The 27,465-nt window shown below is 47.1% G+C and overlaps 1 protein-coding gene and 1 long non-coding RNA gene across 3 annotated transcripts in view; one reads left to right on the forward strand and one right to left on the reverse strand.

Moving 5' to 3' along the window:
• DNHD1 (dynein heavy chain domain 1) overlaps positions 1–27,465 on the forward strand; it is a 74,058-nt gene that overhangs the window by 38,541 nt on the left and 8,052 nt on the right. Inside the window, 18 exon segments of the mRNA XM_045078253.1 lie at positions 1,042–1,169; positions 1,266–1,458; positions 1,876–1,970; positions 2,468–2,675; positions 4,038–4,163; positions 4,482–4,579; positions 4,682–7,568; positions 7,776–7,953; positions 8,140–8,332; positions 8,573–8,861; positions 16,892–18,506; positions 18,694–18,899; positions 19,097–19,301; positions 19,377–19,479; positions 22,669–22,818; positions 23,072–23,254; positions 23,402–23,833; positions 24,011–24,482. Of these exon segments, the coding sequence (XP_044934188.1) occupies positions 1,042–1,169; positions 1,266–1,458; positions 1,876–1,970; positions 2,468–2,675; positions 4,038–4,163; positions 4,482–4,579; positions 4,682–7,568; positions 7,776–7,953; positions 8,140–8,332; positions 8,573–8,861; positions 16,892–18,506; positions 18,694–18,899; positions 19,097–19,301; positions 19,377–19,479; positions 22,669–22,818; positions 23,072–23,254; positions 23,402–23,833; positions 24,011–24,482 (7,761 nt within the window).
• Positions 16,512–27,022, reverse strand: LOC123391531. Of its 2 annotated transcripts, none has more exons than XR_006606238.1 (3): positions 26,961–27,017; positions 19,432–19,472; positions 16,512–16,634 (listed from the first exon to the last, which is right to left on the reverse strand). It is a non-coding gene; the product is annotated as an uncharacterized LOC123391531 (long non-coding RNA). The 2 variants fall into 2 exon arrangements; XR_006606237.1 differs by having other exon boundaries at positions 16,525–16,634; positions 19,428–19,472; positions 26,961–27,022.

Here is a 27,465-nt window from a genome sequence, read left to right on the forward strand (position 1 = left end):
CGGATGATGCTCACACATGAAAGATGCATGATTACCAGCCTCTGAGCTTTATTTCATCACTTTTTCTCTCACTCAAGAAAGTAAACTGGAATTCGAATGAATGAGAATGACAATTTTACTGCAATATTCTTAAACCTGGTCTGATGCCTTTTAATTGCAATCCCAGTACTGTAATGATAATTATTATTATTTTTAAAGATTTATTTGAGAGACAGCATGTGCATACACATGCATAGTGGGGAGGGGCTGGGGGAGAGAAACCCCAAGCAGACTCCCCACTGAGCATGGAGCTGACGTGGGGCTCTGTCTCACTACCCATGAGATCATGACCTTAGCCGAAACCATGATATTATGAGATATGAAGGGAGGGAAGGATGACCAGAAGTACACAAAATTGGAAGCATCATCATTTACCCTCCATGGTCCTCTCTGTGGGCTAGATCTTTACCATAGGCATCTCACTGGATTTGTCCTTCTGTCTAACAGCTGCTTGTTGTGTGCCTGTACTGTGCACAGGGCTTGCCGTGTATCAGTGGACAAAGAACAAACCTCCTGCCCTCACAGCCCATCACTGTAGCCGGGAGAAAAAGATAACAAATAATAAATGTAAAATATAACCAAATCGTGGAGTATTTTAGAAACTGAGAAGTTGCGCAGAAAAAAGAAGAGAGCAAGTAAGAGGTGTCAGGAATGGCGGGGAGGGTAGGTAACCGTTCATAACAGCTTGGGCTCCCCGGGCCACATGTGGAAGGACTTGAATTGGTGAGGGAGTGAGATATATGGTCCTCTGAGGGGACAGTGTTCCAGAAGAATGAACTGCCCATCAAAAGCCCTCAGCAGAAAGGAGCGTGTCTGGTGCATCCCAGCAACTAGGAAGCACTGTCCCTTGGATGGTCCCCACCTGCATTGTACCGAACAACTTTGGCTACCCCAGCCCTGGCACTTTTAGATGCTTGTTTCTGCCATTACAGGCTCCTGACTGACCATTGCTCGCCATGACCCCTGCCCCCAGCCTAGGCCTCAGCCTGCCCTATCCCACAGGAGACAAGAGTCCTGTGCCCTTGCCAGTCTGCGGGACCCGTCCGATTGTGCAGCAGCAGCGCATCTGGCACCTGTACCGAGTCATCTCCGAGAACATCAGCGAATGGAAGTGCATGGCTTTTGCCAAGGTGCCAATGCTCTCAGAGCTCCTGCCTGAGTGGAGAGGCTGCAGGGGGAAGGTGGGGGAAGGGTCTCCAGCTGACAGTGAACCTTCCTCCCTCTAGTTCAGCATGACTATGGCCCAGGAGAAGACAGAAGGCTGGCTGATGGAGGCAACCCACATGAGTACAAGCCTGGAGCTCCACAGCCCAGTCCTGCAGTGTTGTATACGCATGGTAGAGGAGTTCCGTAGCTACCTGCCATTACTGACCAAGCTGGGCAGCCTCCAGCTCCAGAACTTCCAAGCCCTTCTACAAGGTGTGTTTTGGGTAGAGTCAGGGCTGGGGGAGGTGGGGTGGGGTCGTGGTGGGGAGGAAAGGACTTGGGGATTAGAACAAGTGACAACTTTGTTCCCTGCTGCTCCTGTGGGCAACACCTTTCCTCCCTGGGTTGCTCCCTGCCTTGCTCCCACAGGGACCAATATTTCTAGCCTCCTGCACCATCTTGTGGGTCCTCTCTGCTGCCTTGGGCTAGACTCAGGCTCGAATCTTAGCTCTGTGCTCTGTGTTGTGCTCTGAACCCTACATTCTGAGTTCTTGGCTCTATGTTGTAATTTCAGATCTTCTGTTGGGGAGCTGGCCTGGGCTGGGCTCAGGGTTGCCGATCTGAGACTCTGGGATATGGGCCAGACTCTTCCATATACGTGTTGCTCTAACTTGTCTCCTCTACCTCCAGCCTTAGGGTTAGACAGTCTCTGCAACATGGAACTCCTAACACTGGGTCAGCTGCTCACTTGTCCACTGCTGGATTTTGCAGATCGAATCAATCAGGTGGGGCCCTCCAGAGAAAGGGAGTTGGTCCAAACCCAGGACCTATTTGCTAAACTGTAATAGATCCAGTTAAGTTCTAGCAACCCCTTGCAACAGGGGGCCGTAGATTTTGGCTTGTGGTTGGGAAGGTGGGAAGCTGAGTTTGCTATCCTGCCTGGAGGGTGTGGGGATCTGATGGGTGGTTTCAGACTCTGACTGAGAGATGCCCCGCTCCCAAAGTTGTAGGCACACAGGATAGCAGATGTCCCCCAACACCTGCCCTTTTCCAACATGAGCTGATTAAGGTACTGTCCTCCGCTGAAACCTTGGAAAAGAGTGGGTTTCAAGGCAGCAGCTTTGGGTCAAACTATGCTACAGATGGCTTATCTGAAGCCAAATGATCCTACTCTCCATCTCTGACACTTCCACTCCCCTGAGCCCTGGCCCTTGAGTCCCAGCTTCAAGGTTCTCCCCTGAGGCATCACCCAGTGCTGGTTCCTGAGACCCAGCTGTTCCAGATCTGGCAGTGTGAAAACGAACGAATCCATGCACAAGATACCCTACGGCGGCTACAGCGGGTCTGGGAGGCACGCCAGCTGCGACTCATCAACTTCATCCTGCACGTGCCCTATGAGCCCCCAGGCGGGGAGCGCCCCAAGAAGCAAATGGTCCGCAGCCCCCAGTGGGAAGTGGTGGGAAAGGACAGTGGCACCTTCATCCTTTCAGGTGAGACCAGGGTTTGCTGCTGGGTGATAGCCCACTGCCAGGGGCCATTTTCGTCCACCAGGTCCACCAAGCCCTGTGGGATCTAGGTTCTCCAGCCAGGGCCTCATCCTTACTGGACAGGATATACCAGTCTGTCCTGAGACAGTGTCTTTCACGCCACTCTTATTAAGTCTTAATCTTGGGAGCTCCCTCCTCCTGCCCATGCTGCTTTTTTAGCAAAAGTCCTTCCCTTTCTGGGTGTACTAAGAAATCCCTCACAGTGACGATATCTCTCCATTTTCCAGTGCTCTTTCCTCTAGATGGCATCCTGCTGTCTGAGCTTTTGCTCCCCTCATTTACCCTTACCTGTTTTCTCTGAGCCAAACATGAGACGTGGAGATTCACAGACGGAAGTGCTGTCCCTCAGGAGCTCCCAGTCCAGTGAGAGAGGACAATAGAATAGAGATGACTGCATGGTGGAGAATCTAACTGAGGGCAGTCAAATCTCAGAAAGAGGACAGATTTTAAAGGACTGAAGAGAGTCAGAGGAATCTTCTCTTCCCATAGACAAAGGCCACATGCTGACTCCTGAAGGATTAGAAGTTTGCCAAACTTACAGGAAGAAAAGGGCATCCTGGGCAGAGGGAACAACATATATACAGGCACCGAGATGGCATACATAGTTAGGGAATTGCCAGTAGAAGAGAAATTCTCTTATCCAACCCACTTGAACCCCAACTGGCAAATTCAGTCAGTTAAATAGGAAGATCATAAAAAATGATGTGTATATATGGCTTAAGATTTTTACTTTAGCTTTAAACATATAAATATACATTTATTTATTAAATAAATGTCCTTGGCTGAAGGACAAGAGCTTTACTTTGATTTGCAGTCAACTGATAGAAGCTCCTCACTGCCTTTCCCACATTAATGCACTGTCCACCATTTCTGCTCTCAACTTCTGTAAAGTTGAGCAGTGATGTGAAGACGTTTATGAAGTTGCTGGAGTACAGAATTTTTCTAGATTTTTATTACAATTTCCAATTTTTAAAAATTGACCTATACATAATTTAATATGCTTTATCAACTCACCTTTACTGAAGGCTTTCCATAGTTTCCATAGAACCAGGAACTCTTTCCCCACCCATATTTAAGTAGTTAACATAATATCAGATCAAACTCTGTAATTAGATTATAACTCACATGAACAGGCTTGTAAACACACTCTGACTCTAGGTGAGCATAATTCTCAACTAGTGGAAGAAAACATGTTTGGGTCTTCTAGAGAATAGCTTGAGTGTCAGTGTTATTTGGGTACTAGTCATTTCTGCCCTTGCGCCATCAACTGCCAGCTCAGCTCAGCTGGAATGCACTCTTCCTTAGATTATGGCAGCCTGCAGGATTCTATCCAGGAAAGTCTTCAGGTATTGTTCAAGATCCTGGCCATCCAAAAATCGGGAGACTTAAACAAAGCAGCTTTGGAGTGGGTGACCATCATGCATAGCCTGAGTGAGTGCAGACCTCTAGCTGGATGAATGGGTAGGACCTGAGGTGGGTTAGCCTGGAGGGATGGGGTTAAGAGGTGGGGGTTGAGTGGGGGCAAGATCAGAAGGACAAAGTGAGGATCCCCTCCAGAGCCACTTCTTGGGCTGAAGTGACCAGTTGAAATCTTATTCACAGTGAAAGTTTGCTGTCTTCCAAACAAGGTCCCTGGGTCCTGCTGAGTATTTTGGGGTGGGGCACCCTGAGAGGTCAGGACCAGCTGGACCCCCTAGCAGAAGCTAAAACCCCAGTCTCCCTCCAGTGTTCCTCTCACTGCTCACACAGGTGCCTTGCTGGAGGTGTGGGTGACTTTCCAGCAGCAGTGGATTTTTCTGAATAAAGTTCTGCATGAGATGAAGATCGAGTTTCCTAGTCCTGACCTGGTAGGGAAGAAGGGTGAGGCAGGTGGACAAGGGCTACTGTGTTGTCATGGGGCTCAGGCGGGGAGGGAGAGCTTCCCTCACTTCTATCTCCTCTCACCGCAGAACTCCCGGTTCAAGGCCACAGACGATCAGTATCGGACCCTGATGCAGATCTCTGTAGATGACCCCTGGGTTCTGTCACTTATCGTGCCCAGTGTCAAGCGGAGCCCTCATTTCCAAGGCCAGCAGCTGCAACAGCTGCTTCAGGCAGGCTCCGTGGAGCTGGAGGGCATCATTATGGCCCTGAAGAGTGTGCTCTATCGGGTGTGCGCTCATTTCCCCCGCCTCTTCTTCCTCAGCGACAGCGAGCTGGTGGCCCTGCTGGCTGCCCCCCTGGAGTCCTGCGAGGCCCAGCTATGGGTACGGCGCTGCTTTCCTCATGTGCACGCTGTGAGCTTCACGTCCAGCCCACTTGATGAAAAGGTGGATGACCGGGAGGCAAGCCCAAACGCATTGACTTGGGTGGAGGCGCTGGCAGTACTAGGGGCAGGCGGCGAGGAGGTGAAGCTGCTGAGGTCCATTCCTCTGCATTCAGATCTCCCCAAGTGGCTGGCCTCTCTGGAGAAGTGCCTGCGTCGGGCCCTGGTACACAAGTTGCAGGGTTGTGTGGCTTCCCGCCTCACTCTGGGCCCATCGCTAGATGAGGCCTCTAAGCAGCTGCCCCAGGAAAGCCAGCTGGCCCCACAGCTGTTTGCCCACCACTGGCTACACATAGTCCAGGCCTTCCCGTGGCAGTGTGTGCTGGTGGCAGAGGAGGTCGTATGGCGGGCAGAGATGGAGGAGGCTCTGCTGGAGGGGAAGACCCCTGCCATGGTCCGCGTGCATGTGTGCAAGCTTGAGGCACTGGTGAATTTTATACGGGCCCAGAGGGCCTCCCAGGGTGAGCAGCCCCTAGGCTCTGTCCGCCAGGCCAGCCTGCTCAGTGCCCTGCTGGCCATGGCAGTGACTCACCGGGATATAGCACAGCTGCTGCAGGAGCACCAGGTCAGTGATCTGACAGATTTCCACTGGGCTCGCCAACTCAAATATCACCTAGGCTCACCTCATGTCATCCCCCAGAGTCCCCTGCAGAGTCTCAAGACTATCGCATCTGCTGTGACTTCTCCGTCGCCAGCTGCATGCTGGATAGACGTTCTTGGCCGGTCCTTCCTGTACAATTATGAGTACCTGGGTCCCAGATTGGGGTCTCTGCCCAGCCTGCTGCCTGAGCGGCCAGCCCTGGTACTGTTGCTGGCCTTGGAGGAGGTGGCCTGTGGGACTCTACTGGGCCCTGATGGAGTAGGCAAGGCAACCACAGTGAAGAGCCTAGCACGGGCCCTGGGGCGCCAGCTGGTGACAATGCCTTGCCTGCCTCAGATAGAGGCCCAGAGCCTAAGCAACTACCTGAATGGTGCCTTGCAGGGTGGTGCCTGGCTGCTGTTGGAAGCGGCTCAGCGCCTGCCCCTTGGCTTGCTGTCTGCCCTGGGCCAGCGTCTGGCTGAACTGCACCACCTCTATGCCCCACTGTACCAGGCGGCCTCCCGAAGCCCCAGCACTGTTGACCCCACACAACCCCAGCTCCTCGGCAGTGGCTTCTTTGAGAAACACCACGTATACATACGCCTTGGCTACGGCTCTCTCCTGACACTGCGTTCCCTGAGCCCTGCTGTGCCTGCCAACCTGCACTTGCTTCTGCGGCCTGTGGCCTTGACACTGCCTGACCTTCAGCAAGTGGCAGAGCTGACCCTGCTAGGTGCAGGGATGCGGGATGCCTCCCGCATGGCTTCCCGCTTATCTAAATTCTTCTCCCTAGAGCTTGAGCTGGTGTCGGCACCCCTGCCCTGCCGTTTGCCTCTGCTCCAGCAAATACTGGAAGACATGATACAGAATTTAAATGTGACCAAGGAGGAGCCCAGGTCCCAGCAGCCCCACAGCCTGGCTGTGACCGAAGAGGCTGCCCTCCTGCGTGCTCTGCTACGCTCGCCACTGTTCAGCACCCTCAGTGGTCTCCACCTGCACAACCTCCAAGAGCTGCTCTGTGGGCTTTTCCCTAATGCCAGGCAGGTGCTGGCAGAGCCTGAGGCATACACGCCAAGGAAGCCATTGCTGGTGGAGGAATTGCTGCAGATAGGCATTCATCCCAGCCCTGATATTTTGGGGTCCCTAGAGCAGCTGAGCCAGGCTCTGGGCCGGGCTTTGGGTATTATACTCCTGGGCCCCGCAGGCAGTGGCAAGACCACTTGCTGGCACAGCTTATTTAAGATCCAGAATCAGCTGGCGGCCAGGGAGGATGCCTCAACCCAGGGCTACCAGCCGGTGGAAGTCACGCACCTATATCCCAATGTCCTCAGCCCCCAGGAGTTCCTGGGATGGCTAGAGGGCCCCTGCTGGCACCATGGTGTCTTCCCTAGGCTGCTGCGTGCAGCCAGCATGTATAAGACTGTGGGCCTGAGGGGGCCACCACAGGAATCAGTGGGGATCCAGCACTGGATAGTATGTGATGGGGTAGCCAATGCCTCTTGGCTGGACCCCATCACTTGCCTCCTGAAAGATGCCCCCCAGCTCAGCCTCCCTAGTGGTCAGCAGATAGCACGACCCCCAGGTACTTTTCTCCTGATGGAGGTGGGAGATGCAACAGGCATGTCCCCCACAGTGGTGAGTCAATGTGCCCTGGTCTGGTGTGGTGGGGAGCAGACATGGCAGGGGATGCTTAGCGTTCTGATGGCAGCCCTGCCGCACGAGTACCACCTGCATCTTCACACGGTCGCTGAGCTCAACCACCTGGCCGAAGTGCTGGTGCCAGCAACGTTCCAATTCCTCACCTGCCAGGGTGCCAGCTCTCTGCTGCATGTTCACGGGCAGCGGGCTCTTTGTCCAGGTGTGGCTGAAGTCACCAGTCTGGCCCGTATCTTGCGTTGTCTGCTTGACCCCCACCTGAGGATAGATGAGGGGGAGAAGGCACACATCTCAGGTGAAGGGAAGGGAAAGGGAAGGGATGGCTCGGAGATAAGGGGCCTTGAGGACAGCTGGCATATAGCTGGTGCCTGGCACATGGGTTTTTTGGTGGGCTTGGGTCAGGGGACCAAAAGTGGACAGTGACAGAGCCAGTCTCTACTCTCTCCCCCCCCCAACCTTTTTCCTGCCTGGGCTCCTCTTCTGGCCATGGTGACCTTTGCAGAAGACCTCAGCTTTAGCGATCCTGTGGCCCAAAGCTTCAAGTCCTCAAAAAGCAGCTCTCTGAACCCGTCCCAGGTTGATAATGATGATGCACCTAATCAGCGCAAGAAACATTTGCTGGCTGTCAGCAGCTTTCTTTTTGCATTGATCTGGGGCTTTGGAGCCCACCTGCCCTCCAGGTATCTTCAGGAGCGGGATTGGGAGTGGGTGATGCTGAGGGCTGAGATGGACTGGCGCATGGAAGTTAAAAACTCAGGTGACATCATTGTCAGTGGGGGCGGAGGGGAGAGTGGAATTTGTGAGTGCATCACAAATGGAACTGTTGTAACTATCTGACACTTTTGCCCATACATCCAACTGAACAGGCTCTGGCCCCTCTTTGATACCTTCTTGAGGGGTTCTATTAGCTGCCTCTCCAACTATCCTGAGCCACCGCCTTCAGCCTTGGTGTTTGATCTACATGTGTGTCCTGATAATGGGACATTGGTCCCCTTCACTGGCCATTACCTGGGGAGCCGCATCAGGGGAACTCTGGGAGCCTTCAGCCCTTCTCCACAGGTGTGAAGACAGTGGGGCAGCAGTTGGGGTTGGGGTTCAAGGAGATATCCTGGAGGAGTCCATGTTCTAGGCCCAGCTAAGGTCTACCTGTTCTTGTTCTTTGATATGTTTTCACAATCACAAGAATATATGAAGTGTTTTGCAAGTACAGCTCTAAGATGAGACCCCTAGACTTTGCTTTCAGCTAAATTACTATCCTAAACTGGTGCTGCCCCAGTAAGTCCTGCTTCTGTGCCACAGACTGAACGGCTCTTGTATGTGGTGGACCTGCTTCTGTCAGAAGGACACCCAGTGCTGCTGGCTGGAGAGGCGGCGACCGGGAAGTCCACCTTTGTGGAGGTGCTCGTGGAGCCACATCATCCCTATGTGTGCAGCCCCATCCACCCTGCCTTCACTCCCATCCACCTACGCCTGCTGCTGAGTCGAGGGGTCCAGGGCCAAGCACAGGCTGCCCCGTGGCCTGGGCACCACCTGGATTCTAAAGGCTCCCTCCTCTTCCTGCTGGAGGATCTACACCTGGCTGCTTCTGGTAAGGAGCTGGGTAGAGGGAAGGAAGGAGTCCTTGTGTTCTCTTGAGGCTGTAAAGTCCCTAACAATATTTACTGACTCCCAGTTAGACACCTACAGACCAAATCTCAGCAATCCATTCTTAGTATCTTCTACGTATGCTTCCTGAACAATCATAACCCTCCCATGACCTTATCCACCATCTCTGTGTTTGGCTGCTAAATACTTACCCCAGTCCAGGATGTTCTTCTAAGCACTAGACCTGTTTATCCAACTACTTACTGTGTATCTCTACCTTGTTGTCCCATTGGCTCTTCAGATTCAACTCATCATCTTACCCCTAAAACCTGTTTTTGTCCTCTATTAACTAGTACAACCATCCTTCCAGTCACTCAAGCCAGGAATCTCATTGACATCTCCCCCTTACCAAAATCCATTCACATTGTCTCTCAATTTGGCATTCTACATATCTCTCAAATCTTTCCACTTATTTCCATTCCATCTTCCCTGGTTCAGATAGTCATTACCTGAAACACTGGTGAATGCTTTTGCAAGGCTTCTTGCAGTGAGGCTTTCTTCTCTAAGCTCTCACACGCTGTACTCCAACTAGAGTCAGCTATGTAAAGGCATTCAATAAATCAAGCTTCCGCTAGCCTCTGGGATTGCTGTCTTTTCTGCCTTCCCTGTATGTATCTGGCTAAGTCCTTATTCTTTACAGATAATCTCAGTCAGTGTGCTCTCTAGGAAACCCGAGCCTCCAGGCTAGGTTAGACACTCATCTCGTGTTCCGTAAAAAATCTGTGACAACCATAGTTTTATGATTATATGTTTACTTATTTATGCTTATTCTGAGCTTCATGAGAAGAGAGATTCAGATTTGTCTTACTCATTTTGATAGACTCAGTAGTAAGTAAGTGCTCAGTAAGAGTTGGTACAAGCAAAGATTAGAAAGGAAAGGGGAAATTGTGATAAAAGTTAGCAATATTGAAGTTTAAAGTTTCTAAAGTGGTGTGCCCCTAGATGATGACAGGTTTGAATATGGCCATGGAAATGGGCAGAATTGGAGTCAGGGAAGTCAGTGGTCTAAAGCATTAGCTGGATTGTCCAGTTAGACCTGAATATAGGACATAGAATACTTGAATCAGGTGGTGTATAATTTATTGAGGACTATGTGTTTTATCTATGTCATCTTTAGTGTCTATAAAAGCCTATTAAGATGGAGATTTTGAGGGGAATGTGGGTGGCTCAAATGGTTAAATGTTGGCCTTCAGGAAAGGTCCTGATCTCTAGGTCCTGGGATCCAGCCCCCTTGGAGCTCCCTGATCAAGTGAGGAGTCTGCTTTTCCCTCTCCATCTGCCTCTCTGCCTTCTTGTGCTCTCTCTGTCTCTGCCTCTCTCTCAAATGAATAAATACATTCTTTAAAAAAGAAGAGATATATTATGGGCATTTTAAAGATGATGAAACTAAAAGATTTTATAATTTGCCTAAGACACTCAAGCCAGTTAAGTGTCAGGACCAAGATTAAAATTTAAGTCTGTGTAACACTAAAACATGTAATTTTCTACAACTATATTATTTGGGCCTTTAGGTGAATTTGCACAAATAATCAAATTGTCAGAGGAAAATAGAAAGAGTAAATTCAAATCTGTGAATAGCAACTGAGAAGAGGTTTCAACAGGAAGGTTGAAAACAATTGCAAACAATGTTGTGGAGTGAAGTATATTACAGTTGGCAGTGTAAAAGATATCCCAGGGTGACAGCCACTGAAACATCTAGTATAATATAAAAAATTAATAAATGTACAATAAAACAAAAAAATGTGACCCATCATCTAGAAAAAAAACAGTCAATTAAAAACTGACCTTAAAATAGTCTAGAAGTTAAATCTAGCAAATATCTACAGAAGTTATTATGGCTATTATAAGAATCCTCAGGTAGTTAATGGAAAATATGACTCAAATGGACAAACACATAAGTAATCTCTGCAAAGAAATGGAAACTACTAAAAATAACTAAACAGAAATTTTAGAAGAAGAAAATACAGCAACTGAAATGAAAAATTCACTGCATGGTTTAATAGCAGATTGGAGATAGCAAAAGAAAGAGTCAGTGAATCCTGACTGTTCTGAGGAACAGAAATATATTGACTATGAATAGAGCTTCAGGCAGGGGCGCCTGGGTGATTCAGTCTTTAAGCATCTGCCTTCAGTTCAGGTCATGATCCCAGGGTCATGGGATCAAGCCCTACATCAGGCTCCCTGCTTGGCGGGGAAGCCTGCTTCTTCCTCTCCCACTCCCCCTGCTTCTGTTCCTGCTCTGGCTGTCTTTCTCTCTCTCTGTCAAATAAATAAATAAAATCTTAAAAAAAAATAGAGCTTCATACACACACACACGCACACACACACACACACACACACACACACACACACATAACTGGAGGTCCAGAAGGAGAGAGAATAGGGCAGGAAAAAATACCTATGAGGAAATAATGGCCAAAATTTCCCCAAATTTCTTGGGAAATATTAACTTTTCAAATATAAAGCTCAGTTACCGCCCAAGTAAAATAAGAAGAAGAAAACCACACCTAGGCACATCATAGTCATATAGCAGAAAATCAAAGAAAGAAAAACCTTGAAAGTGGTCAGAAAAAAGATAAAAACATGTTATGTATAGATAAATAGTATTAAGAGTGATGGTTAACTTCCCATCAGAAACAACAGAATCCAGGGGATAGTGGAACAACACATTTCAAGGACTAAAAGGTGGGGGCAGGGGAACCTGTCATCTTAGAATTCTCTATACAGTAAGGATACCCTTCTTGAAAGCAGATGAAATGAAAGTATTGCAGATGCATGAAAGCTGGGAATATTTACTGTTGCTACAATTGCTCTGTAAGCAATGCTAAAAGGGACACCTGGGTGGCTCAGTTGGTTAAGTGGCCAACTCTTGATTTCAGCTCAGGTCATGATTTCAGGGTCATGTAAGATCAAAGCCTGCAACAGCCTCCGTGCTGGGTGGGAATCCTGCTTAAGATTCTTTCTCTATCCCTCTCCCTCTGAACTGCCTGCCCACCTCCTACCCCAGCTCCCTGCCCCCTCACTCTCTCTTAAAAAAAAAAAAAAGCCTAATAGATGTTCTTTAGGCAGAAGGGAAATAGTGTCATATGGAAACTCAGGTTTACAGAAAAGAATGAAGAGTGCAAGAAATGGTAAATATGTGGGTGCATATAAATAACTATCTTTTTCATCTTTTAATTTCCTTAAAATACAGTTAAGAGTTTAAAAAGAAAAGTAATAATATTTGTATTTTTTTCAAATTTTTAAACTGTAGTTAGTTAACATACAGTGCAATATTGGCTTCGGGAGTAGAATTCATTATTCATACTTACATACAACACCTAGTGCTCAACACAAGTGCCCTCAATACCCATCACCCATCTAGCCTACCCCCCACCCTCCTCTCTCCATCAACTCTCAGTTTGTTCTCTGTCTCTTATGGTTTGCTTCCCTCTCCCCCACCTTCCCGTATGTTCATCTCTCATTTGCAATGATGTAGATGGAGCTAGAATGTATTGGGCTAAGTGAAATACATCAGAGAAAGACAATAGCGTATTATTTTACTCATATGTGAAATTTAAGTAATAATAGTTTTAGATGGAGTTGATAATGTATGGAGAGGTAGAAAATAAATTGGAACACTAGTAAAAGGATAGGGTATGGAGCAATGAGTAAAAATTATACTACTGTAAGAGTCTTACATTTGTTCAATGTGAAATAGGAAGTGGGAAAGGTCAGGTATGGAGTATTAAGTGGCATGATATTACTTAAAAGTATCAACACATTAAGGAGGCATAATATTACCATAGAAAAAATCACTAAATAATAATAGCAAAGAGTATAATTTAAAATACATAATATTTTAAATATAAAAAATACTTAAGTTATGTAAGAGGAAGGAGGAAATGAGCAGTAGAGAAGTTAAAAATAAAAGGGAAAATTAGAAGAAAAATGACAGTATGATGGACTTTAAAACAAACATATGGGGCGCCTTCATGGCTCAATGGGTTAAGCTTCTGCCTTTGGCTCAGGTCATGAACTCAGGGCCCTGGGATCGAGCCCCGCATCGGACTCTCTGCTTGGCAGAGAGCCTGCTTCCCCCTGTCTCTGCCTGCTTCTCTACCTACTTGTGATCTCTCTCTCTGTGTCAAATAAATAAAATCTTAAAAAAAAAACCCAAAACCAAACATATGAATAGTAACATTAAATGTAAAGTCCTAAGCACTCCAAAAAGTCCTTCAAGATAAAGGATATTACCAGAGATAGAGAACTGGACATCCCCTAATTAAAAGATTTAATTAATCAAAAAGATATCAAAGTCCTAAATGTATATGCACCTGAAACACCTTCAAAATATATTTTAAAAAAATGGATAGAACTGAGAGAATAGCAGGTACAAAAATCATAGTAGGAGATTTAACACTCCTTTCAATAATTGATAGAGCAGGAGAGAGGAAATAAGGAAGTAGATCTACATAACACTATCAACTATACGTACATTTATAGAACATCATACCCATTAAATGCAAAATGCATTTTCTTTCCAAGTGTACGAGTAACATTCTCTAAGACAGATGATATGCTGGGCTACAAAATAAGTCTCAACAAATTTCAAAGGATTAAAATTTATAGAATATTTTCTCTAACTACAACAATAAAACTCATTAATAACAAATACCTAGAAAATTCCCAAATTCTTTGAAATTAACACACTTCTAGGGGTGCCTATGTGTGATAGCTAAGTGTCTGGTTCTGGATTTCAGCTCAGCTCATGATCTCAGGGTCATGAGATTGAACACCATGTCAGGCTCCATGCCCGGAGTGGAGCCTGCTTATGATTCTCTCTACCTCTTCCTCTGCCCCTCCCCACCCTCTGCTCTCACACTCTCTAAAAAAATAAATAAAATAAAGTAACACTTCTAAATAACTCATGCATCTAAGAAACCACAAGATAAATTAGGAAATATTTTGAACTGAATAATGAAAGCAAAATGTTATCAAAATCTGTGGTATGTAGCTTACACGGTATATCCCCAGAATGCAAAGTTGACTCAACTTTCAAAAATCAGTGTAATTCATGACATTAACAGAATGATGAATAGCGTAAGATCATCACAGTAGATAAGGAGAAAGCACTTGGTAAAATTCAACACTATTCATGGTAACATTCAGCAAACTAGGACTAGAAGGGAAATTTCACAGTTTGATGAAGAGCATCTATTAAAACCTATAGGTAAGGGGGCACTTGGGTGGCTCAGTGGGTTAAAGCCTCTACCTTTGGCTAGGGTCATGATCCCCTGGGGTCCTGGGATCGAGACCCGCATTGGGCTCTCTGCTCAGCAGGGAGCCTGCTTCCTCCTCTCTCTCTGCCTCCCTCTCTGCCTACTTGTGATCTCTCTCCGTCAAATAAATAAAAAAATAAAATCTTAAAAAAAAAACCCCTATAGGTAAGTACATAATCAATGGGTGAAATATCAAATACTTTCAAAGATCAGTCACAAGGCAACAATGTCCACTTTCACTGATTCTATTCACTATTGCACCAGAGACCCACACCAGTGCAATAAGAAATAAAAGCCTTAAAATTGGAAAGACAAAGTAATACTGTCTCTACTGATGTACAACATGATTTTCTACCTAGAGAATCATAAGGAATCTACAACAACAACAACAACAAAAGTGAACCCTACAAAACTACTAGAATAAATAAGTGAATTTAATTTGGTGGGTCAGGGCACCTGGGTGGCTCAGTCTATTAAGTTAAGTATCTGCCTTTGGCTCAGGTCATGGTCCTAGCGTCCTGGGTCCCAGCCCTGGCATCAAGCTCCCTGCTCAGTGGGGAGTCTGCTTCTCCTTCTCCCTCTGCCCTTCCACTCCATTGTGTGCTCTCTCTCTTGCTTATTTTCTCTCAATTAAATAAAATCTTAAAAAAATAATCTAGCAGGGTCATAGGATACAATCTATTGATATCATTAGTATTTCTATATCCTAGTAACAAACAAACATTTTAAGTATAGTTAAAATATCATCTGGAAGCTTAAAATATTTAGGAATAAACTTAGTTAGAAATATACACTAAAAATTACTAAATATTGCTGAGATAAATGAAACTTAAATTAATGGAGAGATATACCAGGTTCATGGGTCAGAGGAGTCAGTATCATTAAGGTGCTCATTCTCCCCAGATTAATCTATGTCTGAGCAGGCTTCTTCTTCTTCTTCTTCTTCTTCTTCTCTTCTTCTTCTTTTTTAAGTGACAGGATTGATAAACTCATTCTGAGACTTATGGAAATGCAAAAGGCCTAGAAGAGCCAAAATTACTTTGGAAAATAAGAATAAAGTGGAAGGGCTTATACTAGTTATTTCATGGCTTACTATACAGCTATAGTAATCAAGAGAGTAGGGTATTGGTATAAGGACATGGATACAGATAAACTAATGGAAAAAAACCCCAGAGAATCTGATATATGATCATATGTGGTCAGTTGGTTTTCAACAATTGTGCCAAGATAATTCAACAGGGGAAAGGGTAGTCGGGTAGTCCTTTCAATGAATAGAGTTGAAACAACTACATATCTGTGTGCAGATAAAAGGGTACCTTAAATCCTACTCCATGACATACACAAAAATTAATTATAAATCAATTAAAGATCTAAATGTGAAAGCTAAAACTACAAAACTTTACCAAAAAATGTTAAGAGAAAAATCTGTGTGACCGTGGTTAGATGCAATGATTTCGTAAATATGACACAAAAATTAGATCTTAGGAAAATTAAAAACCTATGTCCTTTAAAAGACATTCTTAAGAAAATGAAAAAATGGGCCATAGACAGAAATATGACACACATATCTGAAAAAGGACTTGTGCTCAGAATACATAAAAAAGCTCTTACAGCTCAGTAAGAAAACAAACTCCATTTTTTAAAAATGGTTTAAAAAAAGGAAAGATTTGTGAGTGGCCAATAGCACATGTATGTAGCAGTATTAATTTGTATCGTCAAAACCTGGAAACAACCTAAATGCCCATCAGTATTGTAGCGGACCTACAATTCTGGTATTTTTATAATGGAATGCTACCACTCCAGTAAAATGAAACACACCGATGCACACAAAACATGGGTGAAGCCCAGAATCATGCTGAGTGAGAGAAGCCAGACCTGGCAAACTACATACCATATGATTCCCTGTATTTCAAGCTCTAGAACAGGCAAAGCTGTGGGGTGCCTGGGTAGCTCAGCATCTAGCTCTTGGTTTCAGCCCAGGTCATGGTCTCGGGGGTCATGAGGCTCTGGGCTCGGCTGAGCACAGAGTAAGCTTGGGATTCTCTCTCTCCCTCTATCCCAACCTCGCTCTCTAAAATAAATAAAATGAAGTCTTAAAAAAAAAAAAAAGTAAAAGAGGAAAAGCTAATCGATAGTGATAGAAATCTGATCAGATAGAAGTTCCTGGGACAACGTGGTAGGGGGATTGACGGCAAAGGGTCATGAGGGAACTTTCTGAGATGATGAAGCATTCTAAGTATCACTGGGGCAGCAGTTACGTGGGTGGATACATTCATCAAAACTCACTGAACTATATATTTAAAATGCATATATTGTATTTTATATAAATCATATCTTAATATTGACTTTACAGAAATGCACATGTGCTAATTCCTCCTTCCGATTGTGATGGCTGCACTTCTCTCTTCTTGTGGTCAGATCAGGTTTCCATCCATCTCAGCTTCCAAACCTTCCGACTGTTAGTGAATAATTGGTCACAGAGATAGGGTTTGTGGGGAGAAGAAAGAAGAAATGACTCACTTTTAGGGAGAGTGTGGGTGGGCAGAGATCAATTTACTCAGACATGACCGAGTCCCAATGCATCAGGTGTACAAAACTCCTTTAGAGCCCTGTGTGCGCCAGAAGTAAAGCCAGTGAAGCAGGAACGGGAAGAATGGAGTGACACGGTCATGCGCACCCCTGCCTATCCTCACTGTTGGTCTGTGTCCCACAGACCCCGGGAAGAGCTGCCAGCCAGTGTTGGAGACTCTGCGCCAGGCCGTAGATGGCACGGTGTATGGCCACAGCACCTTGGAATTGCAGACCCTGCAGCCTGTAGTCAACTTCCTTGCCACCGCCACAGTGCCAGGCTTCTGTGAGCGCCCACTGTGTCCACGCCTCTTTCGACTCTTCACAGTGCTGGCCCTGGGGAGTGTGACCCAGGCCATGCTGCTGAGCAGGCACACACCAAGCATCCAGGCCTGGCTTGAGCGCTTTCCCTCTGTGGAACGGGAGGTGGTTCTAGCAAAAGCCCTCGTCCAGGCCTCGCTGGAGGCCTGGGAGGCGGTGGGCAGCTGCTTTCTGCCCTCCCCCCTCCACCCACATTACCGCTTCTCCCTGCACTCTGTGAGCCAACTCCTGGGTAGCTTGCAGTTGCTGCCCACCAGGATGGGCTCCCGGGGCTTTCTGGACTGTCCCAGCCATCAGGAGCACTTGCGCCGGGTGTCGGGCCTGCGTGGCACCCGCCTGATGATTATGATGGCCATGCGCAACATGGTGCGTCTCTGGTTGCACGAGGCCCAGAGAACCTTCTGTGACCGACTGGACAGCCCCAGGGAACGCTCCTACTGTGCCAAGCTGCTCCTAGGAGTAGCTCAGAGTGTCTTCTGCTGTGGACCAGCACCCCAGAACGGGGGCAAGGGCTCTGAGGAGGAGGAGGAGGAAGAAGAGGAAGAAAGAGTGCCTGAAGTGGAATCCGAAGGAGAGCTGGCCCAGTGGGAGGACTTAATAAGCAACAGCGGCAGTGAGACAGAGGAGGAGGAGGACCCTTACAGCCTGGATGTCACTACCAGCTCACCCTCCGGTGATTCAGGTCGAGCACCTTCCATAGTACCAGTAAAGAGGGAGACCATAGAAACCCTAAGTCCAAAGATGAGCCAGGAGGAGGGCACAAAGGCTTCTGGCTACAAACTCCAGTTAAACAGAAGCAAGATTTGGTGGCAGAAAACAGCCCAGATGGACCTGGCCACACCCCTTCTGCTACCAGTGCTACTACTGCGCCCCCAGGAAAAGCCCTCAGACCTGGTCTTCAGTCAGGAGCTAACACTAGGGTCCAACTCTGAGAGCCCCAACTTGTACCTGGAACGGCAATGGGAGAGCCTAGAGGAGCAGCTGTCCACTTCAGCTGCTCAGCTGAAGCTGAGCGCCCACCTGGCCCGGTGCCACTCCATTGCCAAGCACGTGGCCCGCCTGGTCCGGGTGCTGGCCAGGCCCCGGCAGCATGGCCTGTTGCTCTCCAGGGCTCTGGGTACAGGGCGCCGTACGGCCATCTCTCTGGCAGCTAGCATTTACCAGGCCCGCCTCTTCCATCTGCCATCTGGCTCAGAGGAGGCCATTCTCCAGTGCCTCCGGGATGCCAGCTGGCATGCTGGAATGTTAGGCCAGCCAGTGGCCCTGCTGGTGCCCAAGGGTGTGGATCTCACTACCCTTCATCGTCTGCTAGCCCTGGCAACCTGGGGCAGTTTCCCTGACCAGTATACAGAGGCAGATCTGGACAGCATTGAAGAACATCTCCCCAGAGAAAACCTTAGTGTCAAGCAGAACATCAAAAAGGAAACGCTGTTGCAGAGGTGAGACCAAGAACCCCATGTGAGGTGCTGCTCTTCTCTTGCTCTATGCTGGCCAAAAGGCCAAAAAGAAATCTAAGAGCTGCTGTGAGGGCTCAGAAGACTGGGGCTAAGGGTTCAGGTTTGGCACTGGGCTTAATGGGAAAACAGGGATAAAGGGGAGCATGGTATCTGAGCCCCTGGCCCACAGGTTCTATCAGCAAGTCTGCAACCACCTGCACATGTTCATCCTGATTGGAGATGACCAGATCCACGGGGAGCTGCCCTCCACCCTTTTCCTGAGGCTTCTTCAACTGGCCATTGCTAGCATTGACCGCTATGAACCGTGGGACCAAGATTCCCTCATCAGTGTGGTCCGGTACTACCTGGAAGGTGCTCAGAATGTATCCACTGATGGTAAGCCCTTTCTCCCTGTTCTCCCTACTACTCTCAACCAGGTTTTAATGAGGATTCAGGTCAGTCTCCCTGTCTCTCTCTTCCCAGAACCTAGTGATCCCCTTCACCTTTTCTGCCTTCCTTCCCAAATCAGAAGAGGGTCCTTTTTCTTACCCGTTCTCCTGTAAGCTCACAGACTAAAGTCATGCCCATTTCAGACTCTCTGAAGTGCCCAGACCTCCAGGCGTCAATTCCCAGGGTGGCTAAAGCCATGGCTCTCATTCACCTTTCGGCTGTCAGCTATTATGGACACCTATGCCCCGAGTTGCCACTCGTCACCCCCAAGACTTTCCTAGACTTTCTGGACACCTTCACACTGCTGCAGCAACAGATGACTCTGCAGATTAAGAACAAGTTCCAGCGGTGAGTTGTCCCATTTCCTGCCCTGTACCTCCTTCTGCTTCCTTGGGCCCACTTATTGGTACATTGTATCTCCAGAATCCAGAATGCCTTGGGTCATCTGAGAATGATTATCAAGAAGCACAATACCTACACCAACTTTGTCTTCAACTTAGAACAGCTGCTGAAAACCTCCTGCAAGGTAAAGAGGGAGAAGATTATGATGTATGCACAGTAGGGTCAAAGCAGGAGCCCACAGAGGGCTTTGGAGGAACCAACCCTGAGTGAACCTTCGTTCTTATCTCCCGAGAGTACCCCTTTCCCCAGGGGACCTCTTTAATCCCTGCTGCCTCCTCCTCTAAACTTTTGAGTTTAGGCTCAAAGTTCCCCATGGCACAGCTGAGACCAGGCTGATTCTTCTAAACACAGGAAACCCCAGTGTCTGCTTCTGCTGTCCTTACTATGTACTTTGATGATGGGAAGTCCAATTTACTTCCCAAGTAAATTGTATACATCCCCATCAGGGATGAGGCAGAGATTACTTTCTCACAGGTGCCTCTACTTTCACCCTTTCTTCTCCTTGATTCTCTATCGTGGCTCATTGGCACACCTCTTATGTCCCTCCTTTTTCCCATACAGCTTTGTCCCTGTACCTCTTCCTTCCACAAAAATACCAACTATACAGGGCTCATACATAAACTGGGGAAATGTGGATGGTAAATTGACATTTTTAGGCAAGAAGCAGAAAGAGATTGGAATGGTACACTAGATCTTGCTGTCCTCAACTTCTTTCGTCACCCTCCTCTACAGGACATCTCCCAGTAACCAATTCTCTTCTCACCTCTCCCTGTGCTCACTCCCTTAGAGTTCCTCCAATACAATTCTCACATAACAAGAGAGAATTTTTCTAATCCAAATTTAAATCCCATCATTTTTAATAAGAGGAATTCTGAAACAGCTTTCTTTTTCTTCCTGCTAAACAATGCTTTGGTGAAGGTTCAGTGATTACCTCAGAGAAATAATCTAGTGGTCAACCCACACACAGACAAATGCTTCCCCCCTACTGGGCTTTTAGGCCATAAGCTCCCAATGCCTAGACTATCTCTTTTGATGGATGTCCCAGGGCTCTCACCCAGTGCTGCACAACTGTAGAAGTCTGGCTTCCATTGTATCCACATGCATGGTTGTCATCGTGTTCTCTGTAAATGATGCTCTCTAGAGTTCTCCTAGTACTAGTGCCCTCCTACCATCTACCACCAAGGATCACTAGCTTAGATGAAATCTCCAGACTACTGAGATTAAAAAAAAAAAAAAGAAAGAAAGAAAGAAAAGAAAAAAAAGTTCACAGAGGGACAGGAATGGCCTCTCCCATGTTTTCCAAATTCCAGTTTCTTGTCTTGGGTCCTACCATTTCCCAAGACGATTAATACCAGGAATTGTTGATCTGGCTTAAAAGTGCTTTTATTCTTTGACCCCTGGGTCAGTTATATTAAAGGACAACATAAGAAGCCCCAAATATGGATAAGAGATGTTCATAGTGGGGGTACCTGGTTGGCTCAGTCAGAAGAGCATGCAACTCTTAATCTCAGGGTTGTGTGGGTGTAAAGATTACTTAAAAATAAAGCTTTAAAAAGAGAGAGAGAGGTGTTCAGTGTCAGAGGCATTCAGTGTCAGGTCTTTTGGCCATTCACTCAATAATCATAATAGTGTGTACTTCTTTCAGAGTTCCCTAGGAAACAGCATTACCATCCACTTAGTATTACCATCCACTTAGTTAAGCCAAATCCCAGGAGTCATTCTGGAGTCCTTCATCTCTCTTCTCTCTCATATTCGTCTGGTTCATTTATTCATTACCATACTCTATAAAAATTAATTGAACTTCACTCTTTTTGTCTACCCACTCATTAATATATATGCCTGTGTCTACATAGAGCTATGTCTACATCTAAATCTAGGTCAATAGAATCCTTGCTACAGCTTTCTGAGGTGGCTATCCTTTTCCCCATTTTACAGATGGGAAAACTAAGATCCAGAGAGATTAGGATGAGGATTAAATGATCTCACATGGACAGCATTTGAAAGTGCTAGCACACAGTAAGAGCTCAGTAAATGATAGCTCCTCCTAATAAGAAAGATAAGGTACTGTACTGACCTTGCCTTCATGGTGCCTAGTTTACTGGAACATATGGATTCATCCAGGCAATTACAAGACAGTGTGTTATGACAGAGGAAATCCATTGATACTTGATACTCTGAAGTATCAGGCACGGGAAAAGGCCCAGAGGTGAGAGAATGTGTGCCACATTGGAGGAGCTGAAAGTCAGGAATGGCTGGAGAGTGGGGTGCTGGGGGAGGAGAGATAAGAGGTTGGAAAGTGGCGTTGAGCCCTCCTGGGCATGGAGGCCTCATAAACCAACTGGGAGAGTGATGAGTGTTCAGGAACATGATAGTGATGGTATTTGGTTTCAGCATAGAGAGTGGAGTAGAAGAGAGCTGAATAGGTAGTGAGGGAGCCCACGCACGGGCAGGGGAGCAGACAGGACAGACTGGTAGGAGGCAGACCTGAACGGACTTGAAGATGGGCTGGGCTTGGGGGAATAGAAGAGATGGAATCAGGGTAACGATAAAGTTTTCTTCCTTGGGAAACTTGGGTGTATTTTGCCATAGTTCTCTGAGAAAAAGAACATGTGAGGAGGCAAATAAGGTTGTAAGAGATCTGAGGGGGCGTAGCCAAGACGTTCATTTGTGGACACGTGGAGTCTGAGGGGCCTGCGAGGCATCAGAGAGGAGGTTTCCACTAAGCAGATGGATACATGGATGTGGGGCTCAGGAAAGAAATCTGGTTTGAGATAGTGATTTGAGAGTTTTTAGAACAGAAGTGGTTATCAAAGCCATGAAATTAGGCAGGATACATAGAAGTGTCGAATGAGAAGATAGGGAGGCCCTAAAATGTTGCCAAGGGATGGTAGAGGGAGAGGTGAAGAAAGAGCAGCCACAGAAGTTGGACAAAGCCAAAGGATAACACAGAGTGATGAAAGTCAAAGATAGACAGTGCTTCAAGAGAGCGGGAACTATCTTCTGTAACAAATGCCACTAATGGGTCAAGTAAGATAAAGAGTATAGCATAATGGTTAAGCACACAGACTTTGGAGTCAGACTGCCTAGGCCTGTATGGCAGATCAGGAGAAGCAAACACCCATTGGAGCTGTTCATACACCAGTAAGTGACAATTCCAGGGCTCAGTCTTTATCTGGGGACTATACAGAGTTCAACTTGGTCATCCTGACTGTCAAGTGAGGACTGCTGGAGTCCCACGCCCACAGGGCTCCCTTTGGGATAGTCCCACCTGGCCCAGGACGTTGAGCTGCAGAGCCTGGATCTCTGTTTACAGAATGTGACCACACTTCAGCAGCAGCTACAGAAAGGCCGGCTGCTCATCAAGCAGCAGCTGGCAGAGTGTCAGCAGCAGGAGAACCTCATTGAGACCCTGACCAAGCAGCGGGATAACCTGCGGGCTCAGCACGAGGCTTTCCTGGAGCAGGTGGGCTCTTCCTGCTGCCTGCCCTGCACTGGTCCTCTCCTGTGAGGGGACAGCCTTTCATAGGAGAGATGCCCACAGGAGAGAATGGGATGGCTTGTCATGGAGTCTTCTGGGGGAGGGGAAAAGGTGGTAGGATGACTTCAGGAACTGCCCTCTTGGGAACCCTGAGAAAGAAGTGATCCCTCCTGGCAACACCTTGAAGGAAGAGGACACTCTGGGAACTCACTTCCAGAGTGCATCTCTCCTCATTTAGATGGGTAAGGCCTTCCTGGGACCTCTGAGCCAGCTGCAGGTGGCTGACTTTGAGGAGATACGGAGCTATCGAGCACCACCAGAATCAGTGGTCCAAGTGACCGATGCACTGTGCGACCTGTTCCACTGTGAGACAGGCTGGGCCAGTGCCAAGCAACTCTTATGCACCGAGGATTTTTACCAGGTAGGGAATGTGGAGCTCAATGGAGGAGGAGAGTGGAGGCCTAAGGCGGTGGCGGGGGGGGGGGGGCTGGCGGAGTGAGGTGGTTGGGGCAAGGTTCTGAGCAGAGCACCTATGTCTGCCTTTACCTCTCTTAACACACTTTCCCAGGAGCTGGTGTTCTTCCCTAAGGAGAAGATGACAGACTCAGAGATGATAAAGCTAACCCAAGCTCTGAATGCTCCAGGGATGAGTGATGCAGCTCTGCGGGCAGTAAGCATACCCGCAGCAAACCTGGCCGCCTGGCTCTGGGCTGTTCTGCGCTATGGGCTGGCCCAGCGCCGAGGACTACCCACGGGCCTGCTTCTGCGGCAGATAGAGGCCACACTGGCTCGGGAGCAGGCCCACCTGGGCCGCTGCCAGTTCCAGGCCCAGGAGACCCTAGAGCACAATTTGGATCTGGCCAAGACACTGGAAGAGGCCCGGGCTTCAAGCAACCAGATGATAGAGAACCTCAATCAGGCTCAGTGTGGCCAGTACCACAAGTGGCCCATCAAGGCTGCACTGCTCACACCCGTGCACTCCTGGACTACAGAGCTCCAGGTAACCAGCCCCTCCCGGATTTCCCCCTCAAGTTCATTTCTGCACTACTGCCCCCAACTCCTGGGCTGCTCCCTGGGCCCTCCCTGCCACACTTTCCTGCACCTCCTGCCTTACTCCTTCTCTGCCTGTACCTTCCTCGCTGGCCCATAAGCCCTCCCCTCTCCCTTCTCATGCCAGAAGTTGAAGGGGCACTGCCTGACTGTGTTCGGAGACGCCCTCGTGTGTTCAGCTGCTATCATCTACCTGGGTCCTTTCCCGCCGGTGCGGCGCCAGGAGCTACTAGACAAGTGGCTGGCTCTGTGTAGGGGCTTTCAGGAGCCCCTGGGTCCAGATGATGTGGCACAGGCATGGAAGCAGATGCAGAAATCTGTCGTCATGCCACCAAAGAACCCCCTGCTCTCCATACGCTCTCCCTTCAGCCTTCTGTCCTTGCTGAGCTCTGAATCTGAACAGCTCCAGTGGGACCGAGACCTGAAGCCCCAGGCAAAGTCAGCCCGCCTGGCAGGCCTGCTTCTGAGAAGCAACACCCACTACTCCAGTTGCCGATGGCCTCTAGTGCTTGACCCCGACAACCAGGCCCTCATCTGGCTGAACCCGCTGCCTCAGCAAGAGACTAGATCCTTGGTCCCAGACCTCACTGAGCACAGAGGTAAAGCCAGGGATGATGAACACAATGCTTCTCGGGTATCTGAAAGGCCAACAGTCTTGGCCACATGTGGTCTTCCGTTTCATAGTGAAGACACTAAATTTTTGTGGCCAGGGTATCCTAGACTTCATCAGCCCTTATGATATTAATCAATTAGGTCACATTTGCATCTTAGGGCCTATTTTTCAATGATTCTGAATCTACATGGCTGACCAGTCTATGATCATCCACTTCCCTGGTCGACCCAGCACTCTTAGAAACTTGGCCTACAACTCAGAACCTTCCTTACTATCCAAATTTACCCCATGTTCAGGAATTCTGGGGAAATATTTCTATTAGCTCTGCTTGGAGCAGAGACCCATCTGGGTAGAGTATCAGAAGGATGTGTTTCCTAGGGGAAGGAAATAAGGGTGTTGTGTAGGGGAAGGAGAAAGGATGTTTATTTTCCAGAAGAAGAGGTTGGGAATGGCACTGGGGAGAATAATAGACATCTATAATGGGCTAGGTAGGTAAGAAAGTCGTCTGTAATATGGGCTCTTTAATCAGGCTCTATAATCTGTCTGGGTCAAATATCTGCTCTTTCCTAGCTGTGTAAATAGGGCAAGGTACTTAATCGCTCTAAGCCCAAATGTATTTGCAATAAAATGAGCATCTTAATTATACCCATCTTAAAACATATTAAGACAATTCATGTAAAAGGGTTTTACACGGTGCCTAAAAATAATAAATTCCCCAAAATGTTAGTGTCACTACTAATGTATTACTGCTACCATTATTCCACTCCATCCCTTGGCTGTCCAGCACAACATGCCACTGTGCCCATATCCCATTACACAAATGCCCATGACACAACTATTCCATGTAAGTGAATTTACCCTCTCTCTAATAAGAGACACCCTGAAGAAACCTCCAGCTGCAGCGTCCAATTCTGAGTCCAAGAACCGTGAATGATGTTCACAGTTCTTGATCAGACCCAGATGTGGCTCTTTGTGATTCTGTAACCTATGACAGAGTGAGTACATGCTAAATCTTGCCCTAGTAATACACCTGATACGCAGAGTAAAGCAAAATCAAACCAAGATAACTACAGTAAATGTCCTGTTTAGAAACTAGGTAAGGGTAAGAAACTCACACTTGTCTATTGGTCTTCAGCATGTGCTGTGTGACACCAGACAGTGACAGTAAAGAGAATGATTAGCATCATTCACTGGCTATAGCGGGAGTTCTTGGATAGCCACTTGGGCTGTCCTGAGTTCTGATGAACAGTATACTTTTCCCAGTTCACTGTCCCCAGTGCTATCTGTGAAAGGAACATTGGGCAAGAGTCTCCTGTTTGTAGCTGTTCTGCCTTACATACCCACTTCCTATTGGAATGGGATGGGGCCTTAGGATTTGCCTTAAAATGAAACAAACACGGATCACTTATTACCAGACAGGGGATTTTCTAGCTAATTTCTTTAACTCTCTCACTTTTTTCCTTCAGATTGCATGCATAAGGACTCTATTAGCTATTAACCAATGCCAGAAATCTTGGCATATTCTCATTCTTGAATTTAAACCCCACTTTTTGTCTTCTCTCTTAACACTGATTCTAGGGATTCTAGCAATCCCACTAAGCCTTAATGTAAATGTCACCCATCTAAACCTTGGCCTTAACCTCAGAGCTGTAGTAATGAAACAGTCTGAGCAGTGAGCTTAGGCTAATTGGCTATGGAATGTAACCCCTATTACTTGGGGCTGTATCCCAATCAAAAGGGGGAGGTAGACTGTTATGTTTGTCAAGCAGGGAATGCTTAAAAAGAGAAGTGCTTGGGATGGACCTGGAGAATTAGACTTCCCTGATTTTCCAGGCTCTTCCAATTGCCAATAATTTTCCTATTCCATGCAATATAAGGTAGAAAATTATTTTTACAAATCAGCAAGATGCATGAGTATCTGATCATCTGTAGTCTGAAATTGCTTGATATGTAGAAAGGAAAGGAAAGAAAAGCAGAAAGGAAATTTCTTTAAGTTTTTTTCTGGAGGTTGTTCCTTTTATCTAACTAGAGAAGTAGTCAGCATGCCTTCTACTAAATCCACTGAAGTTCAATGAGCATATGGTCCAAGTCCCATGAGATAAACCAACTTCTTACCCACAACATAACCTAGCAGGGAGAAGAAAAATCCTCATTGCCCCTCCCCACTACTAATTCACTGTATCAGCTGGGAATGCTATCATGATCAGTAACAAAAGCTCAACTTAGCATGGCTTAAGAAATAAGAATTTAGGGGCGCCTGGGTGAGTCGGTGGGTTAAGCCTCACCTTTGGCTCAGGTCATGATCTCAGGGTTCTGGGATCAAGCCCCGCATCAGGCTCTCTGCTTGGCAGGGAACCTGCTTCCTCCTCTCTCTCTGCCTGCTTCTCTGCCCACTTGTGATTTATCTCTCTGTCAAATAAATAAAATCTTTAAAAAAAAAAGAAATAAGAATTTACTGGGGCACCTGGGTGGCTCAGTTGGTTAAGCGATCGACTCTTGCTTGATCTCAGCTCAGGCTTGGATCTCAAGGTCATGAGTTCACGCCCCACATTGGGTTCCATGCTGGGTGTGGAGCCTACTTTAAAAAGAGAGAAAAAGAATAGAAAGAAGGATTTATTGATCTCACATTATAATAAGTATTGAGATAAGCAGGTACAGGGCTCCAGTACCGACTTCAAGTACCCAGATTCTTCTTTCTGCTCAATGATTGTTAGCATGTTGGCTCATCACATTATAGTGGGTTGAATGTAGTGGGTTGAAGCCTAACCCACAGAACCTATTAATATGAATTTATTTGGAAAAAGAGTCTTGTAGGTATAACTAAGTTAACCTTGAAATGAAATCACCCTAGATTATCTGGGTTGGTTCTAAAAACAACGACAATTGTCCTTATAAGAGAAAAAAGAGAAGGCATAGGTACACAGAGGGAAGGCCTCATGAAAATGGAGACAGATAGTGCAGTTATATAG

Source organism: Mustela putorius, unplaced genomic scaffold (genome assembly GCF_011764305.1).
Source record: "Mustela putorius furo isolate JIRA1106 unplaced genomic scaffold, ASM1176430v1.1 tig00000238_pilon_pilon_pilon, whole genome shotgun sequence".
In the NCBI taxonomy this organism is placed as follows: domain Eukaryota; kingdom Metazoa; phylum Chordata; class Mammalia; order Carnivora; family Mustelidae; genus Mustela; species Mustela putorius.